We start from the raw sequence: 23988 nt of genomic DNA, 5'->3' as shown, positions 1-23988 counted from the left end.
GCTCTCCATCCAACCTCATTGAGCTCGAGCTGTTTTGCAAGGAGGAATGGGCAAAAATGTCAGTCTCTCGATGTGCAAAACTGATAGAGACATACCCCAAGCGACTTGCAGCTGTAATCGCAGCAAAAGGTGGCGCTACAAAGTATTAACTTAACCTCTAGGGGCTATGTGGGACGCAAGCGTGCCACCCCTGGTACACCCTATCAACAACAGGTGAAATATCAAGAGCGCCAAATTTGAAAACAATTAAATGTCATAATTCAAATTTCTCAAACATACAACTATCTTACACCCTTTGAAAGATAAACATCTCCTTAATCTAACCACGTCGTCCGATTTCAAAAAGGCTTTACGGCGAAAGCATAAAGTTAGATTATGTTAGGAGAGTACATTGACAATAGCTGTGTGTAATGTTTTGTCAATTCAAAGACAGGCGTCACCAAAAGCAGAAAACCAGCTAAAATTATGCACTAACCTTTGACAATCTCCATCAGATGACACTCCTAGGACATTATGTTAGACAATACATGCATTTTTAGTTCTATCAAGTTCATATTTATATCCAAAAACAGCGTTTTACTATGGCGTTGATGTTCAGGAAATCGTTTCCCTCCAATAACCGCCAGTCAAATCAGCACAACAAATTAAATAATTACTATTCGAAAACATTGGTAAAATATTATATTTTGTCATTCAAAGAATTATAGATTTACATCTCTTGAACGCAACCGGATTGCCAGATTTAAAAATAACCTTACTGGGAAATCACACTTTGCAATAATCTGAGCACTGCGCCCAGAAAAATACGCTTTGCGATACAGACTTACCGCCATGTTGGAGAGATCTAAAATCGAAAATACTATGTAAATAATCCATTACCTTTGATTCTCTTCATCAGATGTCACTTCCAGGAATCCCAGGTCCATAACGAATGTAGTTTTGTTCGAAAAAGCTCATAATTTATGTCCAAAAAGCTCCGTGTTGTTAGCACATGATCTATGCCCGCCGGACTTCACTTCATGAACGAGGGGGAAAAAATATTTACGTTCGTTCAAACATGTCAAACGTTGTATAGCATAAATCATGAGTGCCTTTTTTAACCAGAACATGAGTAATATTCAAGGCGGACGATTGCATTCTCTTTTAAAACGTATTGGAACGAGAGTACCCAACATGAACTCGCGCGCCAGAGTCTAATCGGCCACCACCGTTCCATGGCTCTTGTTCGGTCAGATCTCACAGTATAAGACTCAAAACACTTTGTAAAGACTGGTGACACCTAGTGGAAGCCATAGGAAGTGCTCAACAATTAATAAGCCCCTGTGTGTTTCAATGGCATAGGCTTAAAGGTAATTCAACACATCAGGTATCCACTTCCTGTCAGAATTTGTCTCAGGGTTTTGACTGCCATATGAGTTCTGTTATACTTACAGACACCATTCAAACAGTTTTAGAAAATTCAGAGTGTTTTCTATCCAAACCTGAACAATAATATGCATATTCTAGCTTCTGAGTTGGTGTAGGAGGCAGTTAAAAATGGGCACATCTTTTTTTCAAAATTCTCAATACTGCCCCCTAGCCCTAAGAATTAAGGGGGCTGAATAATTTTGCACGCCCAATTTTTCAGTTTTTTATTTGTTAAAAAAGTTTGAAATATCCAATAAATTTCGTTCCACTTCATGATTGTGTCCCACTTGTTGTTGATTCTTCACAAAAAAATACAGTTTTATATCTTTATGTTTGAAGCCTGAAATGTGGCAAAAGGTCGAAAAGTTCAAGGGGGCCGAATACTTTCGCAAGGCACTGTACCTGTGTGTCACGTCCTGACCAGTATAGAGGTTATTTTGTTATTGTAGTTTGGTCAGGACGTGGCAGAGGGTAGTTTATTTATGTATTACGGGGTTTTTTGGTCACTGGTTTATGTTTGTATTTCTATGGGTAGGTTCTAGGTTAGTTTTCTATGTGTAGGTTGGGTGCTGGACTCTCAATTGGAGGCAGGTGTTTCTAGTTGCCTCTGATTGGGAATCCTATAAGTAGGTGTGTGTTTTGTTTGTTCACTTGTGGGTAGTTGATTTTGCACTGCTATATGTGAGTACCTAGCCTGTAAAACTGTCAGTCTGTTGTTCTCTTTTGTTTATTGTTTTTTCGTGTTCACGTGTATTGAATAAATGATCATGATGAACACGCAACCCGCTGCGCCTTGGTCTTCTCTCCAGTACGACAACCGTGACAGAACTACCCACCACAACAGGACCAAGCAGCGGAGAAGGGAGCAGGACGCTGAATATATGGATTATTGTGAGAAGTGGACTTGGGAAGAGATACTGGCCGGAGAGGGCCCGTGGAAGAAGGCTGGGATGGAACAGGAATGCTACCGGGGGACACGTCTGGCTAGGAAGCCGGAGAGGCACCCCCAAAAAATGTTTTGGGGGGGGCACACGGGTAGTTGGCTGGGCGTAGGAAGAGCATAAGCCAGCTACCCGTGAGTGCAGGAAGGAGCGAAGAAGGTGGAGAGCGCCGTGTTTCGCCGAGGTGCGCACTATCTCGCCCATACGCATGCACAGCCCAGTCCGCCCTGTACCAGCACCCCGCTCGTGCAGGGCTACTAGTTCCATCCAGCCAGGATGGGTTGTGCAGGCGGTGTGATCACAGCCACCTGTGCGCCTCCCTGGCCCAGTCTTTCCGGTTCCTGCCTCTCGGAGTATCCTGGAAGTGAGTACCCCCAGTCTAGCACGACCAGTACCAGCAACCCGGACCAAGCTTCCCAATAGTCAGCCTAGTCCTGTTCAGCCTGTTCCCGCTCCCCGCACTAGCCTTGAGGTGCGTGTGCCCAGGCTGGCACATCCTGTACCAGCCCCACGCATCAGGCTTCTAGTGCGTCAGCCCAGCCTCGCCAGTCTGGAGCCGCCAGAGCCGCCTGCCAGTCAGGAGCCGCCAGAGCCGCCCGTCAGTCAGGAGTCGCCAGAGCCGCCCGCCAGTCAGGAGTCGCCAGAGCCGCCCGCCAGTCAGGAGTCGCCAGAGCCGCCCGCCAGTCAGGAGTCGCCAGAGCCGCCCGCCAGTCAGGAGTCGCCAGAGCCGCCCGCCAGTCAGGAGTCGCCAGAGCCGCCCGCCAGTCAGAAGCTGCCAGAGCCGCCCGCTAGTCAGGAGCAGCCAGAGCTGCCCGCTAGCCCGTCTGTCCGGAGCTGCCAGAGTGGCCCGTCTGCCCGGAGCTGCCAGAGTGGCCCGTCTGCCCGGAGCTGCCAGAGTGGCCCGTCTGCCCGGAGCTGCCAGAGTGGCCCGTCTGCCCGGAGCTGCCAGAGTGGCCCGCCGTTCCGGATCTGCCAGAGTGGCCCGCCGTTCCGGATCTGCCAGAATGGCCCGCCGTGCCGGATCTGCCAGAGTGGCCCGCCGTGCCGGATCTGCCAGAGTGGCCCGCCGTGCCGGATCTGCCAGAGTGGCCGTCCGCCGGGCGCAGCAAGGATCGTCCGCCAGCCGGGCGCAGCAAGGGTCGTCCGCCAGCCGGGCGCAGCCATCGCTGCTCGCCAGCCGGGCGCAGCCAGGGACGCCCGCCAGCCGGGCGCAGCAAGGGTCGCTCGCCAGCCGGGCGCAGCCAGAGACACCCGCCAGCCGGGCGAAGTTAGGGGCGCCACTTAAGTGGACTACGTCAGGGATGGAGCGGAGTCCACGTCCCGCACCTGAGCCGCCTCCCATATAGGTGGGTTGGGGAGGGGGGGTGTAGCACTGTGCCGTCGTTGACGGCAGCCACCCTCCCTTCCCTCCCTTTAGTTTAGGGGGATTTTTTCTGTTTGTTTTGGGGGTTTTCTGTGTTTTGTGTAGGTGCATCCGGGGTCTGCACCTTTGGGGGGGGGTACTGTCACGTCCTGACCAGTATAGAGGTTATTTTGTTATTGTAGTTTGGTCAGGACGTGGCAGAGGGTAGTTTATTTATGTATTACGGGGGTTTTTGGTCACTGTTTTATGTTTGTATTTCTATGGGTAGGTTCTAGGTTAGTTTTCTATGTGTAGGTTGGGTGCTGGACTCTCAATTGGAGGCAGGTGTTTCTAGTTGCCTCTGATTGGGAGTCCTATAAGTAGGTGTGTGTTTTGTTTGTTCACTTGTGGGTAGTTGATTTTGCACTGCTATATGTGAGTACCTAGCCTGTAAAACTGTCGGTCTGTCGTTCTCTTTTGTTTATTGTTTTTTCGTGTTCACGTGTATTGAATAAATGATCATGATGAACACGCAACCCGCTGCGCCTTGGTCTTCTCTCCAGTACGACAACCGTGACACTGTGAAAGTCTTTATAATCAGACAGAGCCAGAGAGATGTACCTGTGAAAGTCTTTATAATCAGACAGAGCCAGAGAGATGCACCTGTGAAAGTCTATAATCAGAAAGAGAGAGAGAGATGTATCTGTGAAAGTCTTTATAATCAGAGAGAGAGAGATGTACCTGTGAAAGTCTATAATCAGACGGAAACAGAGAGATGTACCTGTGAAAGTCTTTATAATCAGACAGAGAGATGTACCTGTGAAAGTCTATAATCAGACGGAAACAGAGAGATGTACCTGTGAAAGTCTTTATAATCAGACCGAGAGATGTACCCGTGAAAGTCTTTATAATCAGACAGAGAGATGTACCAGTGAACGTCTTTATAATCAGACGGAGACAGAGAGATGTACTTGTGAAAGTCTTTATAATCAGACAGAGACAGAGAGATGTACCCGTGAAAGTCTTTATAATCAGACAGAGACAGAGAGATGTACCTGTGAAAGTCTTTATAATCAGACAGAGTGAGAGATGTACCTGTGAAACACAGTTTCCGTTAGCCGGTGATAGCCGGCTTTTGGCGGATAAAAAAATTGAAAAGCCGATAAATAAAATTGACGCCGGCCAATTGTCGGAGAGAAGAAGAAAAAATTCCATCCCGAAATAATGCTTTTTAAACTATTAATTTGTGGAAATACCAGTTTGACTGGTCATCCTTATCAGTTTATAGGTTAATTTGCCTAATTTAGTGGAATTAAATTGGCGCATGTGTACAGTATATTTGTTATGTATCTTATTTATCACACACGTACACAATACAGATAGCCTTTCAGTGGAAAATATGTCTGACAGCGTGAGAGCTGCTGCTACAGCATCTCAAATAGCAAATGCGTAGGCAACAGAAGGCAGGCATCATCAGCGCGTCACACACCACTTTGCAATGAACTGGAGGCAGTATATGCATTTTAAAAACATATACTTAATTGTCTGAAACCTGAACATTTTACTACATATTATGAGGCATGTCTTACCTTGCTTTAACCTCTCTGGCGCATGTGGGACGAACTCGTCCCACCTACGTAACAGCCACTGAAATCCAGTGGCGCGATTTTTGAATCGTTAGAAATACTATTACTTCAATTTCTCAAACATATGACTATTTTACAGCTATTTAAAGACAAGAATCTCGTTAATCTAACCCCACTGTCCGATTTCAAAAAGGCTTTACAACGAAAGCAAAACATTAGATTATGTCAGCAGAGTGCCCAGCCAGAAATAATCAGACACCCATTTTTCAAGCTAGCATATCATGTCACATAAAACCAAACCACAGCTAAATGCAGCACTAACCTTTTATGATCTTCATCAGATCACACACCTAGGACATTGTGTTATACAATACATGCATGTCTGTTCAATCAAGTTCATATTTATATCAAAAAAGAGCTTTTTACATTAGCATGTGACGTTCAGAAAAAGCATAACCCCCGCAAACTTCCGGGGAATTTACTAACAGTTTGCTAAATTACTCACGATAAACGTTCACAAAAAGCATAACAATTATTTTAAGAATTATAGATACATTACTCCTCTATGCACTCGATATGTCCGATTTTAAAATAGCTTTTCGGATTAAGCACATTTTGCAATAATCTAAGTACATAGCCCGGCATCACACGGCTAGCTATTTAGATACCCACCCAGGTCAGCCTCCACCAAAATCACATTTCCTATAAGAAAAATGTTCTTACCTTGCTTGTTCTTCGTCAGAATACACTGCCAGGACTTCTACTTCAATAACAAATGTTGGTTTGGTCCCAAATAATCCATCGTTATATCCAAACAGCGACGTTTTGTTCGTGAGTTCTAGACACTATCAGAATGCTTCATCACGGTGTCGCGCATGGCGCATTGGCGTGACAAAAATGTCTAAATATTCCATTACCGTACTTCGAAGCATGTCAACCGCTGTTTAAAACCAATTTTTATGCCATTTATCTCGTAGATAAGTGATAATATTCCGACCGGGAATATGCATTGAGCCTAAACAGCCGAATAAAATTTCTCCTCAGGAGCGAATCGTGCACGCGCCTCATTCAAAGGTCCTCTGAGCAGCCACTTACAAAAGGTGATAATGTGTTTCAGCCTGAGGCTCCCTCGTAAACCTTCAGGTTTTTCGCGGGTTCTGAGAGCCTATTGGAGCCCTGGGAATTGTCACGTTACAGCTAAGATCCTTACTTTTCAATAAAAAGATGCAAGACGCACGACTCCTTGTCAGACAGGGTACTTCCTGCTTGAAACCTTGTCAGGTTTTTGCCTGCCATAGGAGTTCTGTTATACTCACAGACACCATTCAAACAGTTTTAGAAAATTCAGAGTGTTTTCTATCCAAACCTGAACAATAATATGCATATTCTAGCTTCTGAGTTGGTGTAGGAGGCAGTTAAAAATGGGAACATATTTTTTCCAAAATTCTCAATACTGCCCCCTATCCCAAACAGGTTAAAGTAGCCTAGACAAAATCAGACCATATCCATGGGGGAAATTATTTTATATTAACTTTCTTTCTTTGGTCAATAGCCAAAGGCACAATCGTTGTAATAACAGCAATCCATGCTAGTTGTTGCATATTAGATCTTCCCTCTTTCAAAATTTCGAACGGATATTTTCATCTCTGTCACATGAAACCGCTCACATGTATGGTGTGCTTTTGACAACAGTGTTTTCCCGCTAATTGCATTATGGAAAGAATATTCACACGTAGCCTGCTGCCTTGTGCACATTGCTACTCTTATAATGTGAAATAATAGTAGTTTATTAACATTTTAAGCTAAATGTTCTGATCTGTTGCATCAGACTCATTGCTTTTGAATGTTTTATTTATTTAGTCTAGGCCTATTGGGATCTATCGTCCCATAACTGTCCCATAGTCTGTTTGGAATAGGCTATTTCTTTCTCGTCAAGCTGACGAATAGAATATGTATTTTTTCACCAAATGTATGAACTAGGCCTTTATTACTCATGTATTAACAGAGACAAATACTCATCAGCAGAGCGAAGAAAAATACTCCTCAAAACTCCCATTCAGTTGGTTGAAGTTACCCGTAAAAAAGATCTAATGGTTAATGTTTGGATTAGTAAAGGGTAAGCTGATTCCGTATCTGTGTCTATGGGAAAGTTCTTCCCAGACAAGGGCATATCACTGGGAGATGACAAAGTATGTAATCTTGCAAACTATATTCAGTTCAGTTTTGACTGGGTTTCTATTCAACAAAGATATACCTAGTTTTGGAATGCTATAGCAGTAAAGTAGTCAAATCAAGTGTTCCTATATGTGGTTACATCTGAACAGGCTTTCGGAGTGGCCCAGAAACAAGTGTGCTACATCAAAGATGTGTTATTAAGGGAGAGAAAATGACCAAAATAGGGATAAAATAACCCAGAGATATCGTTGGACACCTATTACCAGAAATGCTCTCCTGTCCACTTTTATTTTCTCCGGTGTTGTTCTTTTAGAGAAGATTCTATCTTCATCTCTCCTCCCTCTCTTTTTTCTTTCAGAAACCACCTCTTCAGACTCAATCTGGAGGACCTCTCGTTGATCCAGGTGAGTCTTTACCAGCGTTACCATTATCCTCCCTCTATTTTACTATCTATCTCTCTGTCACTCCCTCTTTCTCCCTCTCAATCCCCTTCCTATTTATATACCTCTCACTCACTCTTCGATTCACTTCTCTCTTTTCTCATACTCTCTCTTTCTTCTCGTATTCTCTCTCTCTTTGCTCCTCTTCCTTCTTTTCTGCCCCCTCCCTCCCTCTCCCACCACCTCCTCACTCTCTGTTGGACCACAGTGTGATCTATAAGATGTCCTGACTGTCTTGTCTTTGTGTGTAACACAGTTATGCAGTAATTATCGTAGCACTTACTGGAACAGCCCAGCTGTCAGGCCCTTAGAAATGGTCACAAACAAGACACAAAGCTTGTCATAGCATGCCATGGGAGCTACAGTAATGAAAACCCAGGGAACATTTCAAATAGTTCAATAGTTTCTCCATGTTATAGGCCTATGCATCTTGACAACATCATTATGTTAAGTGCTGATAAATGAAGCCAGGATCATTATTATTTTGTCAGGAGATCCTATGGGCTTGGATTGCACCATGGGCTATGTGCAGAGGCCATCTCTAGGCTAAGCTGGATCAGGGATTCAGGAAAGTCCACCAGCCACAGTAGTCAGTGTTAATACCCCATCTGTCTAACTGTAGTCTTCTCTTCAGTCAGTCTTAATGCCCCATCTGTCTAACTGTAGTCTTCTCTTCAGTCAGTCTTAATGCCCCATCTGTCTAACTGTAGTCTTCTCTTCAGTCAGTCTTAATGCCCCATCTGTCTAACTGTAGTCTTCTCTTCAGTCAGTCTTAATGCCCCATCTGTCTAACTGTAGTCTTCTCTTCAGTCAGTCTTAATGCCCCATCTGTCTAACTGTAGTCTTCTCCTCAGTCATTCTTAATGCCCCATCTGTCTAACTGTAGTCTTCTCTTCAGTCAGTCTTAATGCCCCATCTGTCTAACTGTAGTCTTCTCTTCAGTCAGTCTTAATGCCCCATCTGTCAAACTGTAGTCTTCTCTGCAGTCAGTGTTAATTCCCTATACGTGTATGTCTACCCCAACTCCTAAAACCACGTGTGAAGTTCCTGTGGTTCCTGTGTTCCAGACCCATTCTGTTCTGCTGCATGACGATAGTATTTTTGCAGTTATTTGCACCTTGTGTTCTGCCTGCCAGAGAAAGAAACACAGATGCTCATTCTCTCTCTTCTTAGTTAAGACTGGCAGCACAAAACCAAATCAATTGAATCAAGCAAATTGATTGTTATTAAAATGATGCTATAAAATAATCTCTTATCTTTTTTGTCAACCTTTGATGTTGAAAGCCATAGCATGTGTTTGAGCAGTGCAATGTGATGTTTGTAAACATACTGTACAGTATAATTGTAGCTCTTTCCCTCCCTTCATCCCTTCATCTCACAATGGAATAGTAACCATTACACCAGCATGCTCCCTCCTTTCTCCTTGATTTCCATGGCTGAAGGCTGTATGTGTGTACTTACCCCCTGTGGGGCTAAGAATCGTGTAGCCCAGTGAGTAACCAGTCAAATATTGACACGTTAGAGGTTTATCTGGATCTCTTCCTGGGGGAAAACAGCAGGCTCCTTTGATGCTCTGGACAGAGGCTAGACACTGGCAGTTTACTGATGCTCTGGACAGAGGCTAGACAATGGCTGTTTACACCCTCAAAGACCAGGGGAGAATAGAGAGAATGGGGGAAGGGGGTTGGGGAGAGAGAGGGAGAATAAAAGACATGAAGAAGACGAGGAGAGGGAAGAATAGAGGAAAAAGAGATCGGAGATCGTGATAGACAGAGATGAGAGAAAGAAAGTGAGGTAGAGCGAGACAGAGAGATAAGAAAATAGAGATAGCCCCATAGAGAAAGGCAGAGATCCATGGGGAGTCACTCTTTTGTTGGCGCTCACTGGGACAGGGCTGGTTATTAAAGATGCTTCATCCCATCCTTTCTTCTCTCATCCTCCCCATCCCTTCATCCATCCCTCTTAGCCTTTATCTCATCCCTCACTCAGTGTGATTCCTCTAGCCCCTATCAACCCTCCTTCGCCCCAGGCAGGCCCCATCTCCAGAGAGAGAAAGCCTTGGTAATCTGGACCACGGGCCAACTGCCAATTTAAACTGACCCTGAGTCTAGAGGCTGCTTTGCATCTGACTGGAACAGGGTTTTAGGTTAGAGAGTTAAGGAGCTACCTATCTAAAAACCCCCAGGGCTCAGCTGAAGTGGTCAGAGTGCTATTGAGATTTAGTACTACTTTGATTGCTACCCTCTTCTATTTTTCTCTTCTTCTCTTCTCTCCTTTCTTCTTGTACTTTTCCTCTCCCCCTGTCCTCTTCTCTCTCTCTCCTCTAACTCTCCCCCTCTTCACGTCTCTTCTCCTCTTTCCCGCTCTCCTCTCTTTTCTTCTCCTCTCCTCATTTACCTTCTTCTATAATGACACAGGGCGAGACTCAGATGCAGACACAGGAGGCAGATGGTTAGAGTCTCTGATATTTATTAAATAACAAGGGGCAGGCAAGAGGCAGGTCGAGGACAGGCAAAAGTTCATTAACCAGGTCAAAGTTCCAAATGGTACAGGGAGGCAGGTAGGCTCAAGGTAAGGGCAGCCAGGCTCAGAGTCAGGGCAGGCAAAAGGTCAAAACCAGGAGGACTAGAAAAACAGAGGCAAGGAAAAAGCAGGAGCATGGAAAAACACGCTGGTTGACAAGACAAGACGAACGGGCAACAGACAAACAGAGAACACAGAACAAATACCCTGGGAATAATGAGGAAAACGGATGGTGGGGTTGCCATCTGACGGGGGAAGCCCAGTGCCAAAATCCAGGGAAATATGGGACCAGGGTCGATGAGGAACAGTCAGTGGCTGAACGAGACCAGATGGAGCTTGCCGCGGAGTCCTATTTTGAGTACACACAGTGCATGCGGCAACTAAGGCCGAGACATCAGGAGCCATGGTGGGCTACCAGAAGCGTTGTTGGATGAAAGCCAGGGTACGACGGGCACCAGGATGACAGGTAAGCCTGGAGGAGTGAGCCCATTCCAGGACCTGAGGCCGGGCTGAATCAGGGACGAACATCCGGTTAGCTGGATGGAACTCTGGGAAAGGATGGCCCCTACTCCCACATTGAAAGCGTCAACTTCAACCACAAACTGACGGGTCGGGTCCGGATGGATGAGGACAGAAGTGAATCGCTGTTTCAGATCCATAAAAGCCCTGTCCACTGCTGGGGACCATGTGAACAGTACCTTGGGAGAGGTGAGTACAGAGAGTGGAGCCGCCAGGGTGCTGTAGCCTCGAATGAAACGGTGGTAGAAATGAGCAAACCCCAGAAACTGTTGTAGCTGCACCCTGGACGTGGGTTGGGGCCAATCCACCACCGCTCTCAACTTTTCTGGATCCATTTGGACATTCCCTTCAGCGATGACGTATCCCAGAAAGGAGATAGTGGAGTGGAGGAACTCACACTTCTCTGTTTTTACAAACAACTGATTCTCCAGGAGGCACTGAAGGACTTGTCGAACATGGAGAACGTGTTCTTGGGCAGAACAAGAGAAAACCAGGATGTTGTCGAGGTAGACAAATACTAAACGATTCAACATGTCCCGGAGCACATCGTTGACCAGGGTTGGAAGACAGTGGGAGTGTACGGCATGATAAGGTACTCATAGTGTCCACTGGCAGTGTTGAAGGCCGTCTTCCACTCGTCTCCTTTGCGTATCCGAACAAGGTGGTAGGCATTCCGAAGGTCCAGTTTGGAAAATATGGTAGCCTCCTGGAGAGGTGCGAAAGCCGAGGATAGGAGTGGTAGAGGGTAACGATTCTTGATCGTGATGTCATTGAGGCCCCAGTAATCAATATATATGGATGCAGGGTCTTGTCCTTCCCCACAAAGAAGAACCCTGCGCCGGCAGGGGAGGCAGAAGGGTGAATACTCCCAGTAGCCAGAGAGTCCTCAATGTGCTCGTCCATGGCCTTGGTCTCAGGGCCAGACAGGGAATATAGCCAGCCTCGAGGCGGTGTGGTGCCCGGAGGAGGTCAATAGCACAATCGTAAGAACGGTGTGGAGGAAGGGAGGTAGCATGAGCCTTGCTGAAAACCTCCAGGAGGTCATGATACTCTGCGGGAACAGCAGAGAAATCCGAGGCTGGACTTAACCCTGGAGGTGGACGTTCCGGGGGAGGCTGCGTTGCCTTCAGGCACTGTGAATGACAGAACGGGCTCCAACCCAGGAATGAACCAATGGTCCAGTCAATATCGAGGTTGTGCTTCTGGAGCCAAGAAAATCCCAAAACAACAGGGATGTGGGGAGACTCACTGAGGAGAATCTGTATTGACTCATTGTGATTTCCAGATACCCGCAGATTAATGGGAACTGTTCTGTGCGTGACTCTTCCAATGGAGCGGCCGTCCAGTGCCCTGGCGTTCTTGGAAAGGAGGGGAGTTGAGTGGAGATACCTATTTCCGATACCAGGATAGCGTCCATAAAACTCTCATCTGTCCCAGAGTCAATGAGCACCCGGAGAGACTTAGACTGGTCTCCCCACAGCAGGATCACAAAAAAAAGGAGTTTGGGTAATGGGAATTAGTGAATTCCCAGTCTGGCTCACCAGTGTACCTACTAATCGTACCTACTAATGAGTCAGGTCTCTTTACTGGGCAGGTGGCTATTTAATTCTGCGCAGCACCACAATACAGACAACTGTTGGAGCTTAGCCTACGTGAACGTTCCCTAGGTAATAATCTAGCTCTGCCCAGTTGCATAGGCTCCAGTGTATCCGACAGACCCGTCGCCCATGATTCGAGGGAACTCGGGTGGCTTCGGATCTTCTCAGAAATGCAGCCTTTGGGGACCTCCGGGTTCCTTCGGAGGTGAACAAGCAGCAGCAGATGAACGAGTATTGCCGAGACCCGACCTCCTCTCATTCCTGAGTTCCTGTAGAAGCCCATCAATCCTAATGGTAAGGGAGATGAGGGAATCGAGGTCCAAAGGAAACTCCCGGGCTGCTAGCTCATCTTTTATCTCCTCTGATAGTCCGTGAAGGTATTGAACACGGCCTCCGGATTCCAGGCACTCTTGGTGGCCAATGTGCGAAAATCTATTGCGTAGTATGCCACACTATGGGAGTTCTGATTTAATTTCAGTCGTTTTTGGGCCGTCTCTCTTGCAGGCACCGGAGAATCGAACACCTTCCTCACCTCTGCCATAAAATCCTACAGATAATAGCAAACACCAGATTGTTTCTCCCAAACAGCTGTAGCCCAGGAGAGTGCCCTTCCAGACATTAGCATAATAAGATACGCTATCTTCGACCGATCCGAAAGGAACAAAGATGGCTGTAGCTCAAAAATAAGGGAGCACTGGGAAAGAAACGCCCGGCAGGTTCCAGGATCCCCAGTATATCGCTCCGGAGGAAGAGGTATGCGGGGTTCTCGGGGAAACGGGGTAGGCTGAACAAACCCACCGCTGGTAGGTGGGTTACTGAGTGACTGGGAGGTCTCAGATGTGGCATGCTGCCTGTGAGATAATTCACAGACCTGCTCCATCAACGCCTTGACCCCTGGTTGTGGCGTTCCGCCAGAGATTGGAACCATTCCATAAGGTTCTGAAGTAGCTCGTCGTGTTTTTTAATGGTGGCTTTTTAATGGTGTCCAAGTCTGCTGGGTCAGTCATGGCCAGTTCGTACTATAACGACACAGGGCGAGACCCAGATGCAGACACAGGAGGCAGATGGTTAGAGCCTCTGATATTAATTAAACAACAAGGGGCAGGCAAGAGGCAGGTCGAGGACAGGCAAAAGTTCATTAACCAGGTCAGAGTTCCAAAGGGTACAAGGAAGCAGGCAGGCTCAAGGTAAGGGCAGGCTGAATGGTCAGGCAGGTGGGTTCAGAGTCAGGGCATGCAAAAGGTCAAAACCAGGAGGACTAGAAAACAGAGGAAAGGAAAAAGCAGGAGCATGGAAAAACACGCTGGTTGACAAGACAAGACGAACTGGCAACAGACAAACAGAGAACACAGGAATAAATACCGTGGGAAAATGGGGAAATCGGGTGACACCTGGAGGTGGGTGGAGACAATCACAAAGACAGGTGAAACAGATCAGGGCGTGACATATTCTGCTTTGTCCCTCAGCTCCACTACCCTTTACCCACTCCTCTCGTTTTAATTTACCCTCTCCTTTCCTCTCTTTAAAAGATGCAATTATTTTCATTGCGGTGAAATTTGCATCCTTGGCGTCCTTGGCATGTCTTATATTCTTTCTGTGTTAGGTTTCATTATGAAGGAAGTCTCCCCTGCCGGTGCCTCTCAGCTCATATTAAGTGCATTAAAGATTGATCAAGTTAATTTGTGATGTGAATATTGTTTATGAAACCGCAATACAGGGACTACAGATGAAAATGTACTATCTAGTTAAATCTGGTGCAATGGCATGTTGTACATGGTCCCTAACAAAGAAACAAAGAAATAATACATTCCTAGAAAGAATGAACTACCAGAATACTCACAGGGTTTGTTGATTTTACTTGTCTACATTGTTGTTGAAAAAATAAAGTAGTCTACTGTGGGAAATGACCTACAAACTACACTCTCGTGTCTTGTGTGTCTTGATGAAGCTTAGTGCTGAGAGCTATGCCGTGCATGATTTTTTTTATACAAGAAGAGACGAGGTAGAATTACCATTTGATGTTTAATCAATGCTCAGACTTAATCCTTTATGTACAAAGAAAATATATTTATGAGCATGTCAAAACAGCCAAGGTCATCCTTCGATGTATGAAGGAAAAATAAACCAGTCCTCTAGAAATTGTTTCCGGCATTATTGATTGAAATCCCTCTAATTTTCCCTCAAACTAACCCTCATCACTTAAAATGAAACCTGGAGCCTCTTGGCAGTGTTGTGTTGTTTGGAGTTTCAGAGAGTGGTGGCAGTTGATGTGCTGCTAGCTAGCTAACTGCCTTCTGTCTGTCCTGTGGTACTGCAGATATAGAGTTCACCAGGAGATCGATACTGGCTGAGGCCTGCTATCATAATCTCACTGGCCTCTGTTACCTCAGCAAAACACTCTTCTTCCCTCCCTCCTTCTCTCCCCCTCTCTCTTCCTACTTCCTGACTGTAATGAACAATAAAGTCAAGGTTTTAGAAAAGCATATGGGAGAGAAGAAGTGAAGTCCTCTGCTCGGAGAAGAAGGGATAACATTGGAGATGAAGAGAGAGAGAGCAAGAGAGAGAGAGCGAGAGAGAGAGAGCGAGAGCGAGAGAACTCTTTTGCAATTTCTGTGTGTCTTTGATTGCATTCCCCATGGATTATCTCTTCAATTGGGGCTATGAACAGGAAGGGTACAGACGACTCAGGTGAGAGATAGTACTTTGTCTGATGAACTGTTTTTGTGTTGTAAACACTCTCAGAATACAAAGCAAAACAATGATTTGAAGTGAAAAGTTTCTGAGAAGTTTCTGATTGCCATCAGATGGAGTGTTTTTACAACACAAACACACACTCAGAATCTGGTTTATATAGAATCTGGCAGCAGGTAAAGTAGGCCTACTCTGCAATGACTAACATGTCTAGTGTGAACAGCCCCTATGTCAATACCCCAGCCCTTACCCCCTTCTACCCCCTTCTTACTCCCTAGCCTTACCCCCTACTCCCTCACTGTCCTACACTCACCCCTTGCCAACCCCAGTCAGCAGAGTCAGCCTTGGCACCACTGTACCGTACTTCCATGAGCCTTTGCACCCTGTACACCCTGTACAGTAGCTGCTGTTGGTTGGACCGAGCACTTCCTTGATGAATCACCTGCTCTCTGTCTGCATTGTGTTCACATCCCATTGTCTTGCCCACGGTGATGGATGATCACCTGGGTTCTAGACCTCAGTGTTCCTTCCTTCCTGTCCTGTTTCTCTCTCTCTCTCTCGCTCTCTCTCTCTCTCTCTCTCTTTCTCTTTCTCTCTCCCTCTGTTCTATCGTTAATAGAATGGCCTTCAGAGAGACCTGATGTTTTAAATCCTTCATTAGTAGGCTATTTCCTCTGACACAGAAAATCTAAACTGGAACACAGAGGCAGTCTAGTTTTTCAGACAGTGTTGTGGATCGAAGCATTAGGCAGTTATTGCTGGACGAATTCTGTAGTAGCAGTAGCATTGTTCACATTCAATGTGGAGTGCAGTATGTGAAATAAATAGCAGATATGCCATGAAATTTTTTTTTGTTGCTATAATGAAGACATTTAATGCAAGATGCAAAATAAGTTCCCAGTGTGTTGTATTTCAGCAGCTTCTCTCTTCCCATCACGCTTTCTGTCTGAGAGACAATTACCCCTGCTTAGCAAGCGCTAACGGAACACCTCTGTTAGCTCCAATAGCTCAGCTTCTTTAAATTGGCCAAGTCGGAATAACTCCTCCATTTAAATGCATGGAATAATACAGAGGACTGAGTCAGTGGAATGAGGGCACAGAATAGAGATACACAGCACACTCAATAATAACTTGGACTGGTCCATTAAAGGGGCTGAGAGGGGTGATGGGGTTCGGAAACTAATGGTTTGACTGTGGAGGATGGTCAATGTTGACACTGATAGTGACTAATTGACTGTCTACCCTGTGTATACTGAACACCTTCATATTTGATGTCATACATTATGGTGAGACTACAGTCTCTGTGGAGTTAGGATGTTTTTCAGTCAATTAAAACATACCTGATTAAGATTTTAAATACCCTACCTACATGTTGACTGACAGCTCTGCTCTGATGACTGTAACTATCTGGGACTGTAGTGAAATAGACACATATTTTAATATGACTTCAGGGCCAATTTCTTGTCAGAACCTTTCATCGGCTTACATCAGCCAGACATCAGTCAGAATTCTAAATGTCGCAACAAAAAAACGGTCAAAAGACATTTCGAACAGATACAGATGTCTCTGCTCTCTGTCTCTCCTCATAATGTCCTAGTCTTATGAAGGAGTCCCAAGACAGTATCTACTCTAGACATAAAGTGTGGCTCTCTTTATGCAAAATAGATGCTATCATGTCTGGTTGTCTGGGGAGAAGAACACAGTTTTGGATTCTCTCTGTCTGTCTGTCTGTCTGTCTGTCTGTCTGTCTGTCTGTCTGTCTGTCTGTCTGTCTGTCTGTCTGTCTGTCTGTCTGTCTGTCTGTCTGTCTGTCTGTCTGTCTGTCTGTCTGTCTCCCTCCCTCCCTCTCTCTCTCTCTCTCTCTCTCTCTCTCTCTCTCTCTCTCTCTCTCTCTCTTTCTCTGTCCTTCTCTGTTTTTCTCTCTGTCTTTCCATTTCTCTTCCTTGCTCTCCCTTTTCTCTCTCTGCCTAAGTCCCTGTCCTATGTTATGTCCCCCCAACCACTCTCTCTCTTTCTCTCTCTCTCTCACCCCCGATCTCTTTTTCTGTCACCCTTCTGTTTCTCTCTCCCTCTGTCTGTCCTCTGACCACGCTCTCTCTGTCTCTCCCTAACACCCACCTTAGAGTAACAATGGGCCTCTTAGTAGTGAAGACACACATGGTCTCTGCACAAAGGCTCATCTCTTGGTTATCAAACAGTACTGAGGACAGTGTAGTGAAGAGAGAGGGTGGGCAGAGAGAACATGCATATCTCCAGATTCAAATCACTTTAAGTCCCAAACACTGAATGCCTGCATGTGATTATGCCCTACAGCTGCTTTCAGACCAGTAGATACTTCTGAAAAGCAGCTTTTCTTTCTAACTAAAAAGGGCTGTGTATCAGAGACCTAAAGTTGAGAGCTGATAATTAGAATAAATGTCAGCACACTAGAGATTATATTTCACTTTAAGAGAGCTATTTCGTCTGCAGAGCACAAAGAGGCTAAATAATAGCGTTGTAATGGGTGTTTATTAAGATTTTGGTTCTAGACTTTGCATCGATGCACGGCTAGGTATTCTGGCCCATTTGATGTCTTGGCACTGTGGTACTGGGGTGTGAGAGGTGGTAAATGATGCCAATATATTACTGGTTTTAGGAAAGATGGATAATATTCACTTCATATTTTATTATAGTAGCCGTTTTTGAAAGTGGAATAAGTATGAGTATTGAATCTCTTCTGAATTGTTCTAGTTATATTTGATTATTATAATACATTTGAATGAGTAATGATTTGTTTTATTGAATCCGTTAGTGCCCACAAAGCCCTTTCGTAATATTATTGATTATGCTACCTCATCATTACTATCTAATACCATTTCACAGACGGACTAGAGAATGTTTGTGTTTGAGTTAGACCAAACCTTTTGGTATTTCCCCTGTCATTTCTGAGAGCACGTACTGCACACGCATAGTCTACTCATAGGGACAGCTAGTGCTGTGCAAGCTGGGTTGGCATGCTGAGCTGCTAGTGCTTATGTGTGGTTTGTGTCAGAGGAGCACTGTCCCTAAAATAGCTAGCTTTGGCCTGGAATGTCATCTGGCATCCTGACAGATACAGCTGAGTGGTGGCCACGCACACACACACACACACAATCCACCACCTTCTGCCTCCCTCCACTTTATGCTGGGCCTCTATCCTATTTTCGTTCTCCTTCTCATCCCCCCTTCTCCCACCTCCTGTTCCCACGTGAACCTGCCAGGTGTGTGGGTAATAATAATAATTATTATTATTTGGGGGTGCTTATATTTTGTCCTGTTACACACAAGTGTGTTTTTTTGCATATCCCAACTCCCCCTGAGACACCCCAGGGAGTGAAATTAGCACAGGGGCACAGCAACAGATTTTTACACCTTGCCGGCCCCGGTATTCAAACCAGGAACCTTTCAGTTAATGGCCCAATGGCCCAACCTCTAGGCTACCTGTGCGTGTATGCGTGCGTGCGTGCGTGTGTATGTGTGTGTGTGCGTGTGCGTGCGTGCAATATCTCTACTTCCTGTTACTACTTTTAGGCCATTGCGACGGTGGAGTTAAGGCTTCCTCATAAAAACCACTGAGGAGAATTTCAGTGCACTGTTCCTGTCTGAGGAGGAAATTAAAGAAAGTTTCTGCTGAGGGGTTTCAACTTATCCTCTCTTTCTGCACGATATACAGCTGATATACAACTTTCAATCCTGAATCAGATGGAAACATTATAATAATGTGTTTGGTAAAGTTTAACAGGTTCTTAATGTAAAAGGTGGTTTCAACTCATTAGGCTACCTTCCCCTCGTTTCGTCCTTATACAAAGTTGAAATATAGAGTATATTTAAGATGAAAATATGATTTATTTTCTATCCTAAATTTTTTTATCCATACAGTATAACGTTCCCTCAAGTAGTTTACCATATTGTAAAAATAGAAACTGCTCTCCATGATTTACCTGGCTAAATGAATGAATGGGGAAGGTGGTCAAGAGTTACAGTGAAACATACAATTATAATGGGACTTATAGCTAGCAAGTGGTTCATAAACTTCCGGAGTGGTACATTAAGTTACACCGGTACAGTAATTATTACAGAAACTTTCCATTCACTCCCTAATCTCTGGAGTGGCGGTAATGGCTGTTCTCCTCCTCCCTCCGTCCATCGTTTCACTGGCTTGACGCCAGCAGTCATTTCATTCCATTACTACAGAACCTTTATCAATGAAAACCCCCTGGAGTACCAGAAGTGAAATTACAGTTGAGGAATCAGAGTGTATTGAATTCTCATCCTTAGAGGATAGGCCTAGGTTTTATCTCCTAATTCCTCTCTGCTAGTAAAAACGTGAAAAGCATCTCAACATTTCCTCCCATGTAAATCACATTGACATTCAGTTCTGTGATTGCTCTGTCATGTCTAAGTATCCCTCATTTTCTCCCCTGGTGTAAATCACATTGTCATCCGTCTCTGTGCTCGCTCCCTCGTGTCTGGAGTGAGCCCTGGTGGGTGGGCGCGTTAATTGAATTCAGTGTTCATATTTAACGTGCACTGGTACACCGATAGGATGCGGTCTGTTGTGTAGGATGTATTCATTCAGCCTCTGTGTGGGTCGATGAACCACAGCCATATAAATGAATGGGAAAGGGAGAGAGGTTGGTTGTAGTGGCCAATACTATACCACCTGGTCAAACAAACTCAAGACTGGAGGAAATAGTCTACACCGTATTTAAAACAATGTGATGTGGTATACCTGCCTACAGAAAACGGCTATTGTAGAATGTTGTCACTGTTCATTATTAAACTGTTGTCTACTGCTCAAGTGTCAGTTTATTGAGTGTTTCTAAAAGCTGTTTTATTGTTGGTTTACAATGTTGTTAATGAACAATTCATATTTTTTTGCCCAATGTTTAATGTTCTCTTCGTTTAATGCCTATGTGTTTCCATTGTGTCATGCTGTTTCAGTGTCTGTTTCTAATGCAGTTTAACACCAGTATCTTGTGTTTCTAATGTTATTTTTGTGTTGACAGGAGGCGGAGTGGCACTGTGATGAGTTCACTAAAGGAGCCTGCTTCAGTCGGGGGAAGTCAGAGGTGAGGCCATTAACACACTCATCACAACATGAAACAAACCCACTCATAACTCAGACTTAACTTAGACTTCACTCAAACTGGAGAAAACCCCTCATGGACAATAATGTGTGATTTATGTCTGAAGTAGGATTTAGTGGGTTTAGTACACACCTTTTCATTTAAACCGACTATACACAGACACTGTTTTCCTTTCTTCTGTTTGTTTGTGTGTGTGTGTGTGTGTGTGTGTGTGTGTGTGTGTGTGTGTGTGTGTGTGTGTGTGTGTGTGTGTGTGTGTGTGTGTGTGTGTGTGTGTGTGTGTGTGTGTGAGTGAGTGAGAACAGTGTATTTAAATATCACTTCACAATAATATAAAATACAGATTTTTTTACCACATTGTGGACCGCTCAAATTGAGTTGAGACACTAAACACAATCATGGTCAAACATGGTACATTACATCATCTATACACATGTATGCATACTTATTGTATTTTATTAAAAACAGTGGATGAAAGGACAATTAGGCACTTAAAAAGATATGTCTCCGTTGGATGATTTTATTTTATTTTATTTAACCTTTATTAAACTGTTTGAGGATAAGATGGCAGGTTTTGGCTCAGACATTTACACGGCTCAGACATTCACACGGCTCAGACATTCACACTGCTCAGACATTCACACGGCTCAGACATTCACACGGCTCAGACATTCACACGGCTCAGACATTCACACGGCTCAGACATTCACACGGCTCAGACATTCACACTGCTCAGACATTCACACTGCTCAGACATTCACATGGCTCAGACATTCACACGGCTCAGACATTCACACTGCTCAGACATTCACACTGCTCAGACATTCACACGGCTCAGACATTCACACTGCTCAGACATTCACACTGCTCAGACATTCACACGGCTCAGACATTCACACGGCTCAGACATTCACACGGCTCAGACATTCACACGGCTCAGACATTCACACTGCTCAGACATTCACACTGCTCAGACATTCACACTGCTCAGACATTCACACGGCTCAGACATTCACACGGCTCAGACATTCACACGGCTCAGACATTCACACTGCTCAGACATTCACACGGCTCAGACATTCACACGGCTCAGACATTCACACGGCTCAGACATTCACAAGGCTCAGACATTCACACGGCTCAGACATTCACACTGCTCAGACATTCACACGGCTCAGACATTCACACTGCTCAGACATTCACACGGCTCAGACATTCACACGGCTCAGACATTCACACTGCTCAGACATTCACACTGCTCAGACATTCACACGGCTCAGACATTTTTCTTCATAACATTTCCCATAGTTTCATATTTTCATCAAAACCATTAAAATGTTCATTTTGGCTGGGCAGCTGACCAAAAAGATAATCTCTAATGTTGTTGTACAACCCACAGTAAGGATCATCTCTAATGTTGTTGTACAACCCACAGTAAGGATCATCTCTAATGTTGTTGTACAACCCACAGTAAAGCAAGGAAGGCATGAACTTCTGTTTCAATGTAATGATCTTTACAAGAAATACATACACATATATAGAATAACTATCTTCAAAGTAATGACTCGGGACGTCGGGTTTGAAATGAAAGCTTCTTTTAGTAATACTACTTGTTCACGTTACATTTAACAACTTTAGATTCTACAAAACAATAAAAGAAAGTTGCTAGCGAAAGTCAGGATAATCACTTGTCACTTGTACGTAACTGGTGTGTTCTCTCTCTACTTCCTGTCGCAAGGCATTCTGGAACTTGCAGTCAAAAGCGTAATCCAATACTAACCAATACAACAAAAATATGTATGTAGTTCTCTCAATCTCCAACACACAAATTCTAATACAATTACATATGTAAATAACTGTAAAGAAAATATCTTTAGATACAGCTCAATGAATTAACTGTAAACATTAACTCTGTAACCCATTAAAGTTACAACAGTGTATCGACCAGTCTTAATAGCGAGAGGGCCCACTCCAAATCAACATTTTGCAAAATAACTTTGATATTGCTTGGATAAACAGTACATACATTGTGTTCTGTCCCAAAATAGCATTTAAAAAGGTAGTAGGTGCACAGTTTGTTACTTTCAGGTGTGGGTAACACTTTCTGTGAAGCCCATATGCACACTGCATTATACAGCATTAGACATGCACTCGTAATGCTGTATAAGCATAGTTATAGACACACATAAAGACTCATAAAGACTCATAATATACCAATAGTCATAATGCATTATAAGTATCATCATAATCACTTAGAATATACTGCAACATACTGCTTCATCATGGCTGATCACTTCTTCCTCAAGGATCATACAGTATTATAATGACTATGAGTGCGATGCAATTCTAATGTTTTTATCAATGAGCAGCACATGATTATTGTTGCATCATAATCTTTGTTATGGTGTGTTATAGCCTACCTATAAGCCACTATAAAGGAATCTTTGTTATGGTGTGTTATAGCATACCTCTAAGCCACTATAAAGGAATCTTTGTTATGGTGTGTTATAGCATACCTCTAAGCCACTATAAAGGAATCTTTGTTATGGTGTGTTATAGCATACCTATAAGCCACTATAAAGGAATCTTTGTTATGGTGTGTTATAGCATACCTATAAGCCACTATAAAGGAATCTTTGTTATGGTGTGTTATAGCATACCTTTATAGTGATTATGATGATACTTATAATGCATTATGACTATTGGTATATAGAATTATGAGTCTTTATGTGTGTCTATAACTATACGTATACTGCATTAGGAGTGCATGTCTAATGCTGTGTAATGCAGTGTGCATGTGGACTTCATAGAAAGTATTACCCAGGTTTGTTAATCAATTGGTACCACTTTAGTTCATTGCTCTCTAAAAGTGATGATTCAAAAGCATTACGGTATTTCTAGGATACACTATGTCTGTGTCAGTGAGCGCTGTGTGTGTGTGTGTGTGTGTGTGTGTGTGTGTGTGTGTGTAAACACGCGCACGCACACACACACACAACTGTGAGGAGTTCACTAAAGGAGCCTGCTTCAGTCAGGGCAAATCAGAGGTGAGGCCATTAACACACTCATCCCAACATGAAACAAACCCACTCATAACTCAGACTTAACTTAGACTTCACTCAAACTGGAGAAAACCCCTCATGGACAATAATGTGTGATTTATGTCTGAAGTAGTATTTAGTGGGTTTAGTACACACCTTTTCATTTAAACCGACTATACCCAGATACTGTTTCCCTTTCTTCTGTGTGTGTGTGTGTGTGTGTGTGTGTGTGTGTGTGTGTGTGTGTGTGTGTGTGTGTGTGTGTGTGTGTGTGTGTGTGTGTGTGTGTGTGTGTGTGGTTTTCCTGCATACCCTCCTCCAAATAACATGCTTTATAACTGAATGTGACCGTGTGCTGAACTGCAGGGGCCTTGTGGGTATTTACGTTTTTTAGTTGGAGTCTGAGAGATTTGCCTGTGTGTTTATCCCTCTGTGAAAGGTGGTTAGAGGCATATAACACACACACACACACACATAATAGGTGTGCAGGGACTGGCCAGTGTATGATTGTCATTCTGAATTACAGACTAAGCTACCTTAGTCCTAAGGAATTGTTTTTCTTGTTGTTGCTTCTGAAGATACACTCCAGTAATGTACAGAACACTAAGAATAGCATT

General features: G+C 44.2%; 1 protein-coding gene across 4 annotated transcripts in view; it reads left to right on the top strand.

Annotated features, from left to right (window-relative positions):
- The window catches only part of sema5a (sema domain, seven thrombospondin repeats (type 1 and type 1-like), transmembrane domain (TM) and short cytoplasmic domain, (semaphorin) 5A), a 193270-nt gene that overhangs the window by 63408 nt on the left and 105874 nt on the right, over positions 1-23988 (top strand). For all 4 annotated transcript variants that reach the window (XM_029697428.1, XM_029697432.1, XM_029697435.1 and 1 more), the window contains 2 exons: positions 7810-7855; positions 20250-20312. In XM_029697428.1, coding sequence (XP_029553288.1) covers positions 7810-7855; positions 20250-20312 — 109 coding nt within the window. The remainder of the gene's footprint in view (positions 1-7809; positions 7856-20249; positions 20313-23988) is intronic.

This window comes from Salmo trutta, chromosome 2 (assembly GCF_901001165.1).
Source record: "Salmo trutta chromosome 2, fSalTru1.1, whole genome shotgun sequence".
Classification (NCBI taxonomy): Eukaryota; Metazoa; Chordata; class Actinopteri; order Salmoniformes; family Salmonidae; genus Salmo; species Salmo trutta.
This window is presented reverse-complemented; position numbering and strand designations above follow the sequence as displayed.